General features: G+C 26.0%; 2 protein-coding genes across 4 annotated transcripts in view; both read right to left on the bottom strand.

The window, feature by feature from the left end:
* Nucleotides 1–129: 129 nt before the first annotated feature.
* On the bottom strand, nt 130–4,306 carry LOC114253692 (solute carrier family 22 member 16-like). Of its 3 annotated transcripts, XM_028188681.1 has the most exons (10): nt 4,132–4,306; nt 3,694–3,912; nt 2,823–2,991; nt 2,458–2,716; nt 2,210–2,378; nt 1,910–2,051; nt 1,125–1,260; nt 745–927; nt 472–656; nt 209–376 (listed from the first exon to the last, which is right to left on the bottom strand). In XM_028188681.1, exons 2-10 carry the CDS (start codon nt 3,906–3,908, stop codon nt 209–211), a joined length of 1,626 nt encoding a protein of 541 aa, XP_028044482.1. In that variant the 5' UTR covers nt 3,909–3,912; nt 4,132–4,306. The 3 variants fall into 3 exon arrangements, with proteins under 3 accessions (XP_028044483.1, XP_028044484.1, XP_028044482.1); XM_028188682.1 differs by lacking the exon at nt 4,132–4,306 and having other exon boundaries at nt 130–376; nt 3,694–3,908; XM_028188683.1 differs by lacking the exon at nt 4,132–4,306 and having other exon boundaries at nt 130–376; nt 3,667–3,813.
* A 9,235-nt stretch (nt 4,307–13,541) lies between these two features.
* Nucleotides 13,542–21,203, bottom strand: part of LOC113560708 (neuropeptide CCHamide-1 receptor-like) — a 143,785-nt gene continuing 136,123 nt past the window's right edge. Inside the window, exon 5 of the mRNA XM_026966747.1 lies at nt 13,542–13,628. The gene's annotated coding sequence lies outside the window, so the exon portion shown is untranslated. The remainder of the gene's footprint in view (nt 13,629–21,203) is intronic.

Raw genomic sequence — 21,203 nt, 5'->3', positions numbered from 1 at the left:
TTAGAATATTATGACTGGTTATAAGTTATATTTCTCCAACAAAAATAATGATAATAGACAGGTACTATAAAATATATTATATTATTGTTTGTTTGAGGGATACACATACAAACTATAATACATTTTTTTTAATTTAAAAAGTTTATTAAACGATTTTCAATAAAAATAAGGACATATAAAAATCAGATGTTGTACTGGAGAAAGTCACTTAAAATTTAAAACAGTTGCTAAACTTGACGGAATTAGTGTTTTTCATATCTTCTAGAGTATTTGGTAATACTATCTTATTTGTCTCGGGTAACATCAGAACCAAGCTTGAAACAAAGATACCAAGTGTTCCACACACTGTACTTGGAATATACCATGCTTTAGCTCCCTTTAATAATAACAATATAAATGACAAATTAAAAACTTTAATTTTAAATAGTTAAATATCATGCACGATTATCATTTGTTGTTATTTGTATATACCAAAAGTTCGACTATGTATGGTGCAATGATAGATCCTATTTGAGAAAAAGTCAATAACATCCCGATACCAGTATTTCTGATCGTAGTAGGATATAACTCTGATACAAAGAGAATAATAATTGAAAATAAGGCACTCACGAAAAATTTTGCAATTAAAGTCACGCCTAACAAAACGTCTGCTTTTTCTGAAAACAAAAAAAAATTAAATAGGTACTAAATATCACTAAAGTTGCTAAGGAAATTAATTTGTTAAATATATTTTGTACTTAGTACCCTGTGGGATAGCCAATAATATCAGTTGCAATATTCCCGAAATGAAGAAAAAGCACGAAACTGCTTTTTTGCGTCCAACATAAAGTAATAAAGGAACAGTAAACACGTATGATACACCTTCAACAATTCCGTTTAACGCAACATATACGTAACGATCAGCAGTTATATTATCCCCATTCAATGCTAATCAATAACATAATCATATAATTAATTGGTTTTCTTCAAAAAGTGATAAAAATATTTCGAGAACTTATGCGCAGTATTTATTTTTTCAAGATTCATTCAAGATTATAATATAAATTAATTAAATTAATAAAATACGTTAATATTTTTACACTACACATATATATGTATGATATATATTTTCTAATCCAACTTACCAATAACATAATACGATAAGCCACAAGATAATCCACAAAATAAAGAAATAACTGTTTTGGCTGATAAATCCATATTAGAAAACAGTGACGTATAAGCTGACAAAAACTTCAAAAATTCTGCATTACACTTTTTTGTCTACTTTGTTTGAACAAAATACATATTTATAAAAGTGATCATTAAATAACTTTCACAGCATTTTTAAGATTAATATATGTAAATTATATGTTATATTATAATGTGATATGTTAATTATGAAAAATGTCCACTGTGTCACTGTACACTATAATAACTGCAATATTACCAATTATTTCTACAAGTATATGAATATATACAATGTATTTATAAAATAAAAAAAGTAAATACTTATATAAGTTTTTCAAAATGTATTGAGATTTTTGGAAATATTTTTTTTTTCATAATTTTATGTCATTACAAAATATTTAAAAAAATTTATTTTTTAAAACGTTTTCTTTTTTAAGTGTTTTAGTTGTAGAATGACATCATTAAATTTTAATTTAATTTCAATAAGATTGTACGATATCTGGAAATTTTAATAAAAAATAACATTTGAGTTGCAAACGAGTAATTATAATTAGTTATAATAAGTGATACAACTTTTTAAATATTTAATTTTTAAGTGATTGGAGGGTTTAAGCACGGAAAATTGCTGGTCCTCACCCAGTACCACGATTACTTAAAAGTTTAATTTACTTTAAAACTAGGTAATTAATAATAAAATTAATAAATTAATGATTCTTAATTAAAAAAATTGTAATTGACAAACCTTCCTAATTTGTACATTATCTTGGTCATCATCGTTATCAATATCCGTATGAATTACTGATGGAACAAGTTTAGCCATTGCTATTAAAGCTTGTTTTTTTTTACCTTGAGACATCAACCATTTAGGAGATTCAGGTAGAAACCTATGTAACGCATAAATATCAACATTAATTAATAATTATTATTTATTATACAACAAATGTAATAAATATTGACATATTCAAATATTTATACATGCATAATATAAATAGTTAATTATTATCATGTAAAATAAAATAATAAAATGGAAGTTAGTTGTTACCAGCATTGTATCAATAATCCAAACATGGGCAAAGACAAAATTAAAAGTAACATTCTCCAGGGCCATACATAATAAGCAATAATTGATAACAAAACATAACCAATTGGATACGACATATTCATTAATAGACAAAGTAATGTACGAGTTTTACCACTTGTCAGCTCAGTCACTATAATTAACAAAACGTTTTAATTTTAATAACAAGAGTACAATTTTAAAATTTTAAAATTTACAAATTTTATTATTACAAATTGTGTACGATGATTCATAAATTCCGGATCCGGCTACACCTATCAAGAATCTCGCAATTAAAAATAATACATATGAATCAATCAGGGCAGCAGATGGACCCGTAAACATGTAAATTAAAGCTGCCAAATTGAAAGCGAATTTCCTGCCATAAATATCAGAAATTGAACCAAATAATAGTCCACCAACAAACTTTCCAACAGCCATAGATGCTTGAATATTTGACTTCTTCGCTACATTATCACAAACTAAATCCCACTAAAACAATTTATATAGATTAGTTTAGTAAAATAAAATAAAATATATTAAGTATTTATGTTCAGAGGTTACCTATTATTATTAATTTAGAAAAACATTTACGTACTTCAGATACAACAGATTTTGTGCTACTATATCTATAATACTGACAAGGTTTAGAAGTTGCTGTTTCTAAATTATTCATCGACCAATTGTAACCATTTTTAGCGAATATTGAATAATTTCGATCGTAATATGAACATTCTTCAATCTTTTTTGACGTATAATTTTGATATCTAAAAATGAATATCAATCAATTATTCATGTGATTATAAAGGTGCATACTGTATTAATACACTCATAGTTGTAATGTTATTTAATATTTCTCTTTTATATTACGTAGATAAGTATTAACGGTTATAATAACATTGACAAAAGTGATTTAAAACGTGTAGAAGAGGTTTATATCAATAATTTGCCCTTGGCAATTTAGCTTTATAATAAAATAATAATATTTACATCAACAATAAAATTAATTCTACATCGTCTATACTTTTATTTGAATTATAAATTTAAATAAGGTTTAAAGAAATATCTATATATTTCATGAGTATAATGTCCACGCCAAAAAGATGAATAAATCGCTGACGGGTATTTGTGCCAAGTGTTGACATCGCACAAGAAGCCAATTCAAAATCTGGCCAAGTGTTGAGTAACAAAATTAAAAGATCATTGTTACTTATAAATCAGGAGTGAAGTGAAGCGTTGTACTAAAAAAGTAGATATCATTATAACTATTTTGTTTTTGATATAGTCATACAGGTAGATATACACCCTTATATTTATATTATGGAAAACGGTCACTTTGTACGGTTGAGTAAAAATAGACACACAGAGGTGTCTATATACTTATAGTGGCTATATTAGTTATATATGTAGGTACCTACTTGATTCATTATTGGTTAACTAACTTAAAAAATATCCTCATTTAGTCTTACGGCGTGGAAACATTAATGATCATCCGGTCGCTCCAACCTGCCGATTTTAGATCCGGTAAATCACACCAGTACGAAGGTTTGTCGACTAGGAACACGTACGACGATATCTGTATGGCATTGAATATCCCAGGTGTGCCGGCCATTAACAGTAAGACGAAAACCTGCCATCGTTGTCTGGAGTAACTGTCGATGTATTTGTCCAGATCATCAGCCATTATACTGCAGTTCGAAGATCATATAACAAGTATATGTAAATACTAAATAGTATATTATATGCTAATAATGCTTATAGGATATATTGAGTTGTTCGGTTGGATGTAAAATAATCACGATCGCAAGAGATTCCCGTGATCGTCGAGTTCATTGTGGTTATATGAAAATAAAAAGTACCAAAAAATGTGAATCGGGCAATAAAGCATATAATATTATAATACGCACACGTTCTCTTCGCTATATTTCGCGGGATAGGTAATAAATTTGGATTATATTATTATCTTATATACACTTAAAAAAAAACCATATTATTGTATAATAAGATATCACGTACACGAGAGGATATACCGTCTACTCTATTGACTGACCGAAAACTACTGAAGCACTGCACGGACATTATAGTTCCTTGCACTGTAAGTGTAAAGTAATTAATTTACCTATTCTTATAAACTGTACTGTGTTTTATAGGTGTTCCCCAAATACATATCAATTTAATAAAATATCATCATTTCACGTAATGTATACGTAAACAGGACGTAGTCTATTAAAACTCAAAATATATATACGGGTAAATCTATTTTAATTGAGTTATTATACACATACCAACCTAATATTTATATTATATACTACTGCGAAGAACCACTATTACCTAGTTCGAGTTAGTCTACCAAACGCTGTACGGCATATGCAATAACTATTGGTCCCCAAGTAGTGGATTTAAGGGAAGATTTCGCATATATGCATACTTCAGATCAAAGCATTGATACGTGTTTGAGTATTTATTATGTTGAATGGTAAATTTATTGTATTTAGTGCAATAATCAATAATATTTAATAATAATATTACCTATGTCCTATATTATAGCTATAAGCTATAAATTGAGGCATTGACAAAGAAAAAGTGCTAAGTAAAAAAAAATTTCAATTTTTATTTTCTTAATTGAAAACGTAGAAAATACATATTACACAAATGGCCCGGTAAAACATCAAACTCAAGTTTCTTTATTATTCGGAATAAAGTCGAACACAAAATGACGCTACAAGGTTAGTTTACGTGATTTGATTTAGAAACTATACTATACCTAAATCATGTTTATAAATCTATTATATTGCTTTCGTCAATACGAAAATTGTTATAAATTAATGAATTATATGTATAATAGAATTATCTCTCAGGAAATGGATAGTGAGCAACTAATAACTAAATATTATAATACACTATATAAGAAATGGTACATAATAAATTACAAAGTATATGGGTGTGATTAAATTTAAATTTAAATTAAGTAATAGTTAGTAGTTATTAATTAATTATTGAAAACCGTCAAGTAATATATGCACTCTGAGATTTGTTTAGATAATATAGTAAGTAGATGACGTTAAGCAACTTTTGATTTCGTTAAAAATATTTATTTGTACGCTGACGACTTGTTTGCGTACAACCATTAAAGGTCTTTCCCTATTTTAACTGATATCGTATCTTACGATAACTAATGCCAGATATAACGATTCTATGTATTATCTTAATCATTTTGACAGTATGATACACTATGTATGTATTTATCAAATCGAGTATAATCGAGTTACAGTTTTTACCGGTTATAATACTCCGCTATGTTTTAAGTTATTATTTGTTTATTTGTCTGTTTTAATTGAATGCTTCACGGTAACGAGATTTCCGGTGCCTGTACAACTGAAATAGAAAGTGTTTGATAAGACAACGATAACAATCTTATACGAGATATTTTATCGCGATCATTCTTTTTATAGCTTTTTGTAACTGTTAGTAGACTTTTGCTGTAGTTATATGTGCAAAGAAGTTTTACGTTCTAGTCATTTCACATTGGGTATTAAGATTCACTCGGTTCTCATTTAGTTGTAAAAAATTTAAAGTTGGTAAGGGTAGGTATCGTATATCCCAACTATTAATATTTTCGATAATTTTGTTGACATATTGTGTTGCATTAATGTGTGTTCAATACTTTAATGCAACGTACACGGGGGGGGGGGGGGTCTCACAATGAACACGTTTAATGGTTATCCGTCAGATAAATGTTAGCTATAAATTATAATTATTTCGATATAACCAATAATAATGGACTATGATATGTATGCCTATCCACTATCTTCTCTGCGGATCCTTATTTAAATATGTCGAATTTAAAAAGAGTATTTTTAATATTGTCATCACTCATCATCTTGACGTGTGAAACATAATTATAATACTAGATATAAATGCAATATAAATATTGTTTCAAGTAGTAATAATAATTTTGGTTCGCAATGTACACTAATGGTAGAATAAAATTTACGTAAAAAATTGAATATTAATTTATCTAACTTCAAAAGTACTAAGGAATTTAAATTTTTCTCATATAAAATATACTTTAGTAATATTTGAAAAAATGTTTATAGTTGTTTAAATTTTTTATTTTTTATTACCTATTTGTAATTCTGTCACTTATATTTATTTTTTATTTTTAACTTGCTATGACATAATAACATGTATACTTAACTTATAAACTAAGCTCTACTCTCCCAATACAAACTATGCTTATAGGGAGTGTTGCATATTGTTTATTTGTCCGAATTTTTATATGTATTATGTACCTATATTTGCAAAAATAAATATTATTATTATTATAGGTACCACGTCGTATGATTATACTATGATAAGTAGTAACTTTAATGTACAGTCAATTTATTTAATCATCATTCATTTTACACGTTCAAAACACGATCATTATGAAACTGTTGAAACTAACCAACGTAATGTGCGTACACGAATCGGATACACACGAAACGCACTCAATAATTTCAATTGCGAATGCGGATAAATCTACGAACATTTAATTTGTCATAGACATGATCCCCTGTATAGTATACAACAATAGCGTAGTTACGGGGGGGGGGGACAAAGCGGACGCTTTATTATATCATTTATTTTTTTATTTTCATTTACTGTAATTAATTACTAATTACTACCTATATACTTGTGTATTTGACTTAATATAATCCATGACTATTATGAACGATTTTGAAATCCCCCCCCAACTAAAATTCCTAGCTACGCCACTAGTATATAACATATTTTATATATAATAGTATTTTGTTTACTCGAGTTCATCGATATTGTAATCGTTATACCAATACACGTGTTATTAAAATAGTCGCCACCTTGACGGCTGATAACAAAATATAAGCACGGTCGCCATTTTAATTTGTCACTGTGTAGTCACCTACATTTATTTTTAGTTTTTTTCAATACCGTACGGCGGGCCGATATTGACTCACGACTGTTAACATTGGTTTCGGGACTTAAATACATTATTTAACTATCTATAGCTGATTCCGCTTTCCGATAGTTTGACGGGATGCATATTAGGATTCGGCACATGAAATAAAACCTATGAATGAATTCGGCTCTATGATTGATGTATACATTTGGAGCGTAAATTTTAATTATTACAGACTTATTTTTAACTTAATATTATGACATAAGTGTCGATAGTATGATAATAATACACAGTTTTATATTTAATTACATTTAATAGTAGTGGTGTAATTAATGGACGAAAGAAGGGGATATATCCTTTGCAGAGCCTTATTTCACTAACATTTTGCAAAAATAACAAGTCTACCCATTTAAAAAGTCGATAAAGAAGTTTTTTTTTAATAAACCACGCGTCAACAGGTGGCCGTGTGCCATATACACGAACAAACAATTGACTTTTTCTTTGTTTTTATTTATAAATTCTTATAATATGTCCGCGATTCTTTTTTCATCCGTCCTTAAGGCCTATGGTAAATTCGTCGTCATGATTACTAAAATAATCATTAATCTGCAGGTAATAAACATTTATTTTATTTCTATGTTAAATTATTGTTGATTTAATTAATTTTTTTTCTATAAATAATATCTTAAAATACATTTAAAATGTCAATGCGTATAGTAAAATACAAAATAATATAATAAGCATATGTAAAAGTTTTAGATCCTCATTTAATTAAACTTCTCCGGTCTAATAACGAAGCCATGGATAATAATAACTAGCTCAATTATGAGTAAGTGTTTAGAGCTGCTGTAATAAGACATTTTCACTACTCAATTTCACTAGACAAAATATAAAAATAACTTATATTTCTTCATATACTCTGAAAAATGTAATTAATGTATTTTAATAAAATAGAAAATATCCACTACCGCTGTTTTTTTTTTATCGATCTAGAACCTAATATTTACAACAGAAGTTTTCAAAGTTTATCTCCTCTGTCATTCATAAATAAAAATAAAAGAGCCTCGTGTCTCCCATCAGCCAGTTAAATTCTTTTGCTACAGCCAAGATTACGGACACACAAAAACTTATTGGAACTATTCATTTAAGTACGTTTTGTGTGACAAACTTAACCCTTCTGATAGTTATAAAAAAATCATCAGATCTATCAATCAAATGATAAATAAAAAAAAAAAAAATGAACTAAGATTTTATATCAAAAATATCCTTTGCCACTATTCTTGATAATCCACCTAACAACAGAATAATTGGTCTTGTGATTTAATTGTTTAAATAGCCTAACAATGAAAAAAAAAAATAATGAAATAAAATAAACAAAACTAGTTTGAAGTAGTCAATGGACTCCAGCTTCTATCATGCCTATTTTTACTATTATCTACTTAGCTTATTGTGTTATTTTGTATACAAATTGTAAATGTTTTATTGTCCTTTTATAATAAATAAAAAAAACTAAAACTAAAAATGTCCTTATGAATAATGTTTTTGATTTATAAAAATATATATTGTCATTCGTTGTTAACATTTGTAATTTTATTCAATTTTGAACTTAAAATGGCTATAAAAAATAATTGTGTTCTGTATATTTTATTTTTTGTTTCTAGAATTAAATACTCATAAGGAATATTATATTGAATTTTTAAATATTGACATATTTAAACATAATACATTTTTTTTTATTACAAACTACTTGTAGCTTATAATTTTCGTAATTTTGATAATAAAGACACATAGATTATGGGTAATTCGATATGATCACAAAAACAAGGTACAACCTGTATTCGAGCGTGGATTATCGAATGAGTTGGACGCTTCATCGTAAATATACAATTTAGTGATATAGATCGAACTCTGTCTACATTTGTATGATTAAAAGACTAAATTATCCGATTTCAATTTATGTACTATTAAGGCAAAAACTGATAATATAATGCACAAAAATCATTATTAAAACAAAATTTATTTGCAAATAGTATTTAATTACATTCGTATTAATTAAAATGCAGGAATAATCTCTGTGAAATTAAGTGGCTATGAGAAAATTGTATTTTATTCGTGTGATGCGCTCTAGAAGGCCGTTGATGACTTGTCCGTATGATACTGCCGGTAGATGGCTATATCGTTATTGTTATACATTAAAAGTTATAATAAGTTAGCTGATTCTAATATATTAATATAAAAACATATTAATATATTAATACAGTATTTTAATATTTTTGTTCAATATCATAGTCAAAAATTTATCAACATTTTGAAATATTTAATTCTTATGTAACTATATTATAGAAATATAGCTGCATTACTAGCGAACAATTTTCAATTTATTTTTGGGCACTTAAAAATCAAAACATTTAGTTATTAATGGCTTAAGTACACGCAGATCATCTTTTATATAATCTTTCAAATCTTAAATTGGTATGTGTGTTTAAGACATCAAATTACTTCATTAACTCTTAAATTTTGATTTAGTGAAGTTTGAAAGTAAAAAAAAAAGATTGGCAAATGATTCAATATAATCGAATAATTTTTGTACAATATAATTAATAAAAATGTAGACTATAAATGGGTATCGCTCTATTGTACATTATGACATGTCGTATAGGTCATGTGTATGTTAAATTTGAATTCAATGATATATCTTTGTATACGGTGTGTCGGTGTGTATTTCATGATATGTTTTTTTTTATATAGCTTTTAAAGTTTTGTTATAAAAAATTATTCTGAAAACCATTGAATATGTACTTCATTATTTCAATATAAAAAATGATTTCACATGTGTCTGCGAATGTCTCGTATGGGTTAAGTCTTGGTCTGCTAACTTAAAAATTCACGCGTCAATATTTGATGTTCTTACGCTATATCATTAAATGTACTTACATGATAAAATTTATAAATATATGTTTATAATATATTGTATATCTGCTATGTATAAAATCAATGATATTAACGAAAAAATCAAGATCTACCTTAACTTTAAAATATTGTAATTTTTACATTCTTACTTTTTTAAATGTTATTTAATAATAATTCTGTAGAAATTTGGACTTAATGAATCAACTTCTACAAACTTTTACAGGTTTTCATAATTAACTTTAATATAATTACTTAAAAGAAAAATCATAATATCTAAAAAAAATAATCAATAATATCGTTTTTATTTTTCTACGTACTCGTACATACAAGCACTGGGTTATTGGAATGAAATATAGTTTGATTTCCCTCAATAAAAGTGAAAACGCTAAAAAAAAAGATTAGACGTGTTGTGTGATATAATTTATTATTCGGTGCTGCAGGTATTTAGATGTAAAAAACCATAAAATGTAATCCTACAAGACATTGTAATTTTGTCAAAAAAAAAAAAATAATAGTAAAACTCCTTATTAAATACAATTTATTTTAAAATGAGGGAAAACAAGTATTTCTATATTTATTTTATTTTTGGTATACCTACTTTGTGGTGTGCTATAAAAGCTCCAGAGGGGATGGGGTCCAGTTAAAATGTAATTTTCCTGAATACAAGATCCGGTGTCGTTGACAAGTGTGGCCGTAAATTCAAATTTTTGTGCTCTCGCCAGAAAATGTATTACATTCAACTGCGCCAACTATGCGTATACCTACTGTTTTCGAATTTATTTAGTTTTGTTTATGTAAATTGACTCTATAACACAACCTTAATTTCGCACAGTTACTATAACACGTATATGAATGTAGTAACACGGTTAAACCAACTTAAAATAATATATGCACTATCCCGGAGAATAAACTATAATGAGTGGTCAAAATTTATGTCTTCTCATACGCGTATGTTCTATTACTATAGTTATAATTTATAAATAAGTTTATTAATTAAAAATCTAGTTGAAAAAATCAGAATTAAGTACATTAAGACTAGACTGTTAGTTATTTTTGATATTAAATACAAAGAAGATTGTTTTTTAGTCTTGAAACTTTATTTTTTTGTCTAATTAAAATAACTGGTTGTTTTTTGAAAATCGATTTTAAACTTTTTAATTGTATTTGTAAAAGTGAGCAGACCCAACTATGGTGTAGTTAGAATTTCAAAAAAAGAAAATCTATATAATAGAACACTCATTTAGTTTTTACGACTGTTTTTTTTCCGTAGGTACCTATCTACAATATTATTGCTATAATACTTGATATAAGGTTAGGTTAGATTACGTCAAGTTAGAGATATTTATCATATATAAACTCCTTTATGGATTTGCAGACAATTTTTTTTTATCCTAAAAGATCTAATACTATAGGTGTATTTTTTTCAAGCTGAAAACATAGTAGCCCTGTCCACTTACCTATCGATTTTACTTCTTCAAAAAGTGTTTATGTCAGAAAATGAGAAAAATAGCCCATAGGAAAAATCGTAAATAAAATCACAAGATCGCACAGTACAATGTTTATATTATACCTAATGGTAAGGATCGAATATAAATATAATAGCTGTGGCTATCGTGTAGAACGTCAATATATAGGTAGGTGTACAATTCTGAATGCGTTTTTCCGAAGACAATCGAACGGCTCACACTGTTTTCTACCCGTATAGTGTTAATAGATATTTCGCCACAAAAGCGATTATTATAAACGTGTTTAATGCGCATACAAGGGTTTAAAGTTGGCCATATAGGCCATGCTATTAATTTTATGGCAATTTAAATAATAATGCCATACTATGTCGGGTATAGGTACCTAGTTCGGAATACCATACTTGCGGTTAATAGTTCGTGAAATTCAGTTTACGGGGCGTATACAAAGGATCTTTTTTGTTCAGCCAAATCAATTGTGTGTACGATAATTTCGGTACGTGTAAAATAATAATATAATTATAAGTAGTAAATTATTATTGTACCTATACTGTTAGCCATACATTTGGCTAGGGGCGTATTTAGAGGGAGGTTTGTGATATCACTGGTATCTCTCCAATATCAAAACAACTTCAACCCTATTACCCCTTTCCTTCCAACACTTTCAGTTTTATAAATTTTTTTTCTGTTAGGTTTAGATTAAATATTATTTTAAAGCTATACGAACTCTTATAAATTTATCACAGTAATTGTCCATTGAAGTTTGTTAATCATATATGTATTACAACGATGAAATATTTTATAAAGTCATGTAGATAATATATTACCTATATATTAATCTAGAACAAAACTAAACAAAATATACTTTTTTAAATGTTCATTACAAAATTTCAAAATAGACATCATATTTATTTATTTATACGTATATTAGCATACACGCCCACGAGGGATTAAGTATAATATGGTAATACAATCTTATCTTAAAATTATTACAATCGCTATTGGCATAGGTATTAACTAATGCAGAACATAAATTATACTTTATTAACTGGAACAAACAAGTTAGGTAGTAATATCAGTTAAAGAGAAAATATAATATTCAACATACACGGGCGTAAGACCTAAAACATAATATTACAAATATTGCATGTGAAAAAGAATAAACATCGTACAATAAATTAGCCATTGTTACTTAATAATAGATTGTATATAAACATAATGAGAAAGACTTAGAAGTAAATATGGAATACAAATTAAAGAAAATAACTGTTAGTATAATCAAAGGCAAATGTATTATCGGAAATCATTAAAAAGTTAGCAGGGGAGCTTAAAATTAATTTTTATTTCAAAATAATGGATAAAAAGGTTTAAAATCTCTGATATTTACTGTGAAAATAGAAATTATATAATTAACAAATCAAATTACGCGATGTAACATATTTAAATAAAATGTACATTAAATGACTAAAAAATAATGGTTTGTATCCTACAAATATCTCATACCTAATAAATCGAGAATTTTCATCTCATTACATTCTGGGGCTCTGCAATCAAGAGAATTATCATAACTGTACAATGTATAATTTAATGGAATTATAAACAATATGGGACAATAATGCGACTGACATTTAGGAACATGAACATTTAATTAATGAAATATGTTAGGACAAGATATCAAGCTATTTATCAGCTAGAAAAAAACATTATATATCAGTATACCATACGTCCAACAATAAGAGAATAAAAATTAAGACCAATCCGAATTAAAGATGGAGATATTAACTCAGGTGGATTAATGTTGAAATGCACATGTCGCTTATAAGCAATAAAATACGTACAATTATTCTTTGAAAATTATGGTATTAATATTATTTTAACATATTTAATTTTTTTATTTCGTATAAAAAAAAAAACAGATAATATTGTAAACTAATAAATTTGTCGCTTTGTTCAGTGAACCTAATACATTTTTATTATATAAAATGTATACTCAATTTTCAAAAAATAAAAAAACATTTAATTTTGACTAATTTTTAACAATAAATTGTGGGGAGACCTCTCTTAGATATCGCTGTTCCCTGTAAACAGAAAAGGTTTCTTCTGTGGCTCTGATCTGTGAAATAAATCATATAATATAATATAATAGTTATTGGTTATCAATCATACACATTATTTATGTGACATAAAGATACGCATTATACAGTCACTACAGCAGCGGTTCCGTTTTTTTCTGTGCACGTACCGTTATAAATATAGAAATCAGCGTTTATATAATAGACGCAATTTTTTTTGAGTAATATAATTTGCTATTAATTAATAATATTAAAACCGCTTCTTTGTATTCTCGTGATTTACGTTACGAATGCAAACACCACTGTAAAAGCGTAATCCATGTGTTATTTTTTTTTCAATCGCGTTATTATGACGAACGAGATATACCGCAGCGTAATTCTCAAAATTACTATTTCTGGCCTCTGTACACATTGTACGATTGGCGCCGAAGGCAATGTATATTCCAAGCATTTGGGACGCAATTAAACTTGGAATAGAGGGGAAAAAACCGTCCTTTACCCGATTGTATTATGATTGATTCAAAGTGAAAGTATAATCAAACAGTAGGTATAGGTAAAAAAAATATATTTACCTTATGAGTCACGACCTAAAATGCTTTTACCAGAAAATAGGCATAACAATATATTTAAATCTATTGACGTGCATATATATAATGATTCACTAAGCATGCGCACTCTATTTTTTCTTTAATAATGGATATATTTAGGGTTTTGGTTTAACCCTAAAAAGTTTATTGTGAATATTTATGTAATTTTGTAGGTCACTTCTATTGTAATTTATGTAGGGAATAATTAATTGTAAAATTTTTTGAAAATTTTGATCTACTTGAATCACAATTTAAATGATTAGATTCTCAGTTATTGCAATGTTTATAGTAAGGATAATAGTCTTTAAAAATGGTTTTAATAAGTTATGATAAAGGAATGTAATATCTGATCTAGTATTTATTATATTTTGACATTTTTTACAAATTATAAATTTTGATGATTAATTTCAGTTGCTAAAATTTTCAAATATCCATAGTCCACACAACATCCAAATCAGTTATCATGGATCTATCATCCTATTATCCTTAGTAATAACTCAAAAACTACTCAATCGAATTTTGATTTGGTACGTTAAAATGTTCAGAACAAATATCCATTAAATAATTTACAGTATAAAAAAGGGTTTTTTTTTTATAAAAAAATAGAAGTTTGAATCTCTTAAAGTAGAACAAACAAATTAAGAATTTGAAAGTATAGGCGTAAGGTATATTTATAAAAATGCAAAAATTCATATGTACTATAAAAATTCATTATTAGAAGAAAAAAGAGATTAACTTGATTAGTGAATCATTTAGTATATGATTTGTTTATGAAATTATACGAGTAGACTTAGTGCATTGTGCGTTGTATAATTATTTTCGACTAGTCGGTTGATATTTAGGCAGTCACATGTCTATTACATCGAACCAAATTGAAATCGGCTCGTTTAGAAATAAGAAATTAAATATTTATATTATTTGATCTATAATGGTTTTACGTAAATAATATACTAATAAATGTCCCATATCAGACATAAATAAAATTATGTAAAATATAATACTATGCTATACCATCTGATTGTCAACAGCTCAGTATTCAATATTTCATTGTGCACTTGCGGTACAATATAATCATAATTTATTATGTATAATTTTTGCATTAATAAACCAATAAAATCAAATTAAAAAAATCAATACACTTTAACGAAGTTAACAAAACAATTGTAGTAATAAATTGTATTGCAATCAAAGTTCGAACAGTATCATTAAATATGTTTCGGGTGATTCTTTTTGTAATCGACTCCCTAGATTTGACAGAAGTGTGTATGGAAGTTTTCGAGGTGACTATTCAAATGGCAAATACCAATACAGAGGAAGAAATATATTCAACTATAATAATATATAAGTAATAATTATTATATATTATATTAATGTTATTGTACAAGATACGTAATGTTTGATAACGGGTACAACAACAGTTGCTTATTTAAACATTGCGTTAACATGATTTTGTTATTGAAATGAGTTTAAACGTATCATTAGTACATCGATAGTGGGGTTATTTGGAGGAAACCAGACTAATCTTTGCTTCAACGTATAAAGTCGGTACATTTAAAAATTATATAAAATCTTCTTTTTAAGCCATTGGTGTAATTGATAAACAAACTAATTTTTAATTTTTAATTTTTTAATTACTGATAACCGACCAGCCGTTTCCATATAAAGCAGTTGGTATATAGTGGTCATTTACACATTTAGACACAACTACACACTGCATAGTGTAACTACGTACAACTGCGCTGTGATGTTTGACAAGTAAGATTTGTTTTATTTTTTGAATAGCACAAAACTATCAAAAAGTTTCAATACTCATACCAGATAAGGTCAATTTTTATAATATATATTATTATCCTTCCAATATAATACATAATGTTAATGTTGTTTTTATATTCATTAAATAATTATTGTTTAATTATTACTATGTATTACTATGATACCATTTACTGTAGTTACTATTGTTATGTGACTGAATATAAGTATGGCTGGGTTGGCACTGACTGTGTGTTATCTCCAGTCTCTGATATACTTGCAATTTGTAAAGACTCGTTATATATAGCCACTATTAATTTAAAATTAAGTTTGTTACAAAATATTAAACTCGTTTAAAAATAAAATGCAAATAGTATACGGACATTACTTAAATAAAAAATCATAAATTATAATATTCCGGTTAGTAGCCACATAAGTATATTATTATTAACCAATGTGATAATATTTTACTGTAAATTCTTCTTGTAAATCAATATTAAACGGTTTATAGCATTTATTTATATTTATTAAAAAGTTTTCGAAATTGCTTATATTAATACTTCAAAATCTGGTGTGTGACGTTATTCATGTCTGTATTTTGTAATTATAATATAATCTGAGTAAATAATATCAAGTAAATATAATACTAATTTATTTTATTAATCAAAATATACTAATTAACTGCGTTTTCTCAACATATTTGTATGTTATACTGGTTTAAGTTTAAACTATCTTGTGTGTAATATATTATAAGTTATTGTATCAAACATAGTTTATGCATTGTATAAATATTGTTGTTTATTAATTTATAGTTAAATAAATAAATAATATTAATTACCACTTATATTATTCTACCTTAAGTTTGGAGTTTTGACCGTTTTCTTAAATTCTTGTCTGTATAGCTAAGATATTTTATAATAATAATAATTATTATTTATTTTATAATTATTTATACTATAAAATTCTAAAAGTTTTATTTTTACTATCATTATTTTTAACGGTTGTATGTTAAAAACAAAACGATTGTTGCACATTTTATTTAATTTTCAACATAATATTTAATTTTTCTGATTTCATTAAGTATCCCTATTTTTTTTTTTTTTAATAATAATTATAAATTTTACAGTTTAAAAAAAATGAATCAGTTAGTTACTGAATAATTTTTAATTAATCATATTAAAATATTCAGTAAGCTTGTATCCACACACACACACACACATTTTATTTTTAGAAATGTTGAAACATTTTTTTTAAACGTGTAAATAAAAAATTTAAAACGTTAAATATTTTTATTTAATTTATTTTAGCAACATTCAGGATTAACTGCAGTTGTTGTTGTTTACTATCAACCCTACTACCTATTTGATATTTGTATCAAAATAGTTTGTGATGGTGTTTGGTTAGAAATCGTGAACAGAAACGTAATAAAATATTTACACACGTTTTGTATTCGTTAATAGGTATAAAGTTTATTTCGACGATTATTTACAAAAATAATGAAAACAAAAAAAAATACACAAACGTTCTTCCGTTGTGCTTTCAAAATATACTTTCATTATGTCGAGTAGGTATGTCAATGATAAACAAACGTCACATTATAATATATTTCATATCAATTTTTAAATAATTCCCTCTTTATTCTTACATTTTATCATTTTAAATAATATTTAAAAAAATGAATGCTTATAATAATGTAATGTACACGTGGGTACGAGAAAAGAATAATGCGTTTCAAATTGCTTTAGAAATGCATTAGTTCGCAAGCGAACGTTTTACATGTCGTCGATTAAAAGGCTATTTGTTGTAAGCGACACATTTTAAACTTTTTAGGAGAACCCAAAAACGATTTTGTCTTTTTTTTTTTTATTTTCAAAGTGGTATAACTTTTGTTGTTTTATAGATAATCCTTCAATTTTTTTTCATACAAACCTATTATATTAATCTTTAAGATAAATCTAATTCCATAGAGTAATATAACTTTTTGATTTTTCAGTAAATACCTAAATTTTATTTTTGGCGTTTACCATATTTTAATTTGCTTACTTATACTTTCGTCGCTTACGTCATTTACTAATAAAATACTTCAAGTGCCATCAAAAAATGTATTAAATAACACATACCCACGTCATTAGAACAAAATATTAAAAATAAGTCAATTTAAACAAGTTTTTTTTTAATAAATTTGAATAATGCTTTCTTATTTTATGAATGATTTAAACTTTTTTAATTTTTATAAATAATAATAAAATAAAATAAATAAAATACAACTTGAACAATAAAACAAAAAAATACTAAATCAACATAGAAATGTATAAAATATAATTATTTTTTTAAAAAATTAAAACCAATAATTAATTATATAAATAAAATAACCAATAAAATAGTTCAAAATGAGCCAAAATATTTTGAAAATTTTACGGTATAAATAAAATGTTAATATAAACATTCAGTACAACTTTCATGTATTTACAGTATTTTTTTGAAGTATTACACCAAAAACCGTTATTTATTTTGTCGAAAACCAATTTTACGTAAAAATTCCCGTTTTTCCTTAATTTTGTTTTGGTTTTTACAGTCACTTTTGACAACTAATGGGAATTTTATATTTTGACTTCCCCAACGCGCCAACTAAATTCACTTTAATGCTTAGTGTCGGAAAACATACTGAAGTAGAAAATCGAAGCATTGTTTCGATTAATTATCGTGTACACAGACATAAATAAAATGTAAAATGTAAAATTAAAAAAAAACTATCATCATTGTAAAATCATTATATCAACGCTCCGTTAAAATAAAATATGAATTACTTATGTAAAATTAAAACATAATAACATTTTGAACTTAAGATTATAAATACAATAAAATAATAACCATGTTTAATAAAATTAACATTTAATCCATTGATAGTATACATGTGATCGTGTTAATAAAATATTATCTCATGTGATCCCAATCTCTTCAACAAATTTGATGATTATTTTATTATTATCATAAATATAAACAATATAATAATTATTATTTATTATTATAAATTATTTGGCAGTTTTAATCGTTGTAAACTACCTCCAAAATATCCAGCTGTCCTATTATTATTATGATCAAATTGAACTAACCAACAAATCGTTATCACTTACCCCATTTTTTTTTATTTTTTAGATATCGTTAATTTTTTTACATAACAAATATGCTGTAGGTGACAAATTAAACTGTTATAAGCAATAATATGGCGTGTACATCATTATTAAAAAAAAATTGGGCGCTTAACACAAAATTATTATGTCGTTTACTGCTCACTAAATTAATAATAATGTCACCTAAATCAAATGTTGTCGTTTACACACTTTTCTCATACCTGTCGCTTACAGCATGAAGTTTGATTATTGATCACACGTTATAAAATAATGATATAACTTCATGAAAACTATCTATGGAACCGATAGAGCGTCGTCTACAACGTTAGATAGCAAGTGTCGCTTACACCAAATAGCCTTTTAACCGACGAATTGTAATCTATTATTGTGATATAATCATAAGTGACGCGTGGTTTTATTTTAAACAACTCGAGTTGAATATAACTTTGTTTTTATTGATCTTTAAAACAAATTATTTTTTAGATTAAGAATAGAGCCATGAATGTTTAGAATAGAAAAAAATGCTCTGATCGTCAATCTCAAAGTAGGTTTTTGGTAGGAAATTGGAATTATTTCAGTCATTTTAAAATAATTGGAGATGAGGATATGAACATTCGTTAAAATATTTTGTATTGTATTATTTTTATAATAAACTGACGTTGAGGTTCATAATTAGTGGTCGCAATTTATTTTCAATTGTCATGCGGCGACCGTAGTTGAGCCAACAAGATCGGATATTATAATGTTGAGCTCCTTCTGAACGATTGTACTTGAAATTTGTTTGATAATATTTTTATGTAATTTTTGGCAGGGATAAATAAACACCATAAAAATGTTTAACTTGATTATTATAGGTATATTATATTGTATTGGCATCGCAGATATAATCAATTTGTTTTTGTATTTTTTAACAATTAATGGCTTTAAACAAATCGAATGATAAAAAAATAATAATACTTTTATCTGCCTTAAATATACTTATTTGTATGGTATATAACAATTGGTACTAGTAACTAATGAATACAACTTTAATAAACTCTTTATAAATATTGCTAATAACTTCATATACAAAATATATTTTTTGCGAATATTATTTGAAAAAAAATCCGGAAAACCATTTTTTTCATATGACTTTTGTTACGCGAAATGAATTTAAAATGACAAAAAAATACTGTAAATTTTATCTTAAAATCTTACGTCATTTGTAATATTTTTTTTAAAAATTTACAAAACATTTTATAGTCATACACAGATCCTATTGTTTTTGTCTCCAAAGTTAGATATATTAGAACTAGTTATTTTTTTAACTTTATAAGAATAGAAGATTTTTATTTTTTCATTATTTCTATTTTTAAATAATATGATTGTTTTTATGATTTATAATAACTGTATTAAACTGTTATGATTTTGGGAGGTGATGTAGTATTAGTATAATATTTTAAGTCTGAGAGCCTGCTATTTTTAGGTAAAAAATATGTCCAAAGTGATGACAATTTTATCAAAAGAAAATGTCTACTTACTAACTATAGGCATTAGTTTGTAGCTTAAATCCGTTGTCTGACTTCAAACCCTTGTGGATGATTTATCGTTGCATCTTATGCACTGTTGATATAAAACTGTCACATACGTGTTAGATATAAGATCCAATATGATACCAAAAATATGAAAAATTTAGTGCAATACCTATTTATTTAATTGTTTGGGGTAGTTTCCCATGTTTCATTATGTAGAATGGTTTTTTTTAATTTTTTTTTTATTTATTAATATAACTTAACTTAAACTAAAACTTATAACAAATTTTAATAAAACAATTTTAAAGTTGTTTTTCATTGTTATTTGGATAAATTACTTTAAAAATATAATTATTTGTTATCTGAAACCGAAAATAATAAACATTTAAAATAACTAATATTAGTTATAAACAACAATACAATAACGCAGTCGAGCGTTACACGAAACATTTTACTCTAAAATTGTTTATTTGCATTCTCTGGTATTTGTTGATGCTAAAACCGTAAATTATTATGAACTCTTAGATATTTGTGTTTTGTCTGCTTTTGGTATGATAATTTTAACATGGTGTTAGCAGAGATAAATATAGAAAAATATAATTTTATAAAGGTATAACATTGTATTTTTATTGTATCAG

This window comes from Rhopalosiphum maidis, chromosome 4 (genome assembly GCF_003676215.2).
Source record: "Rhopalosiphum maidis isolate BTI-1 chromosome 4, ASM367621v3, whole genome shotgun sequence".
NCBI lineage: Eukaryota > Metazoa > Arthropoda > Insecta > Hemiptera > Aphididae > Rhopalosiphum > Rhopalosiphum maidis.
The sequence above is the reverse complement of the archived record's forward strand: the minus strand, read 5'-3'. Positions and strand labels throughout refer to the sequence as shown.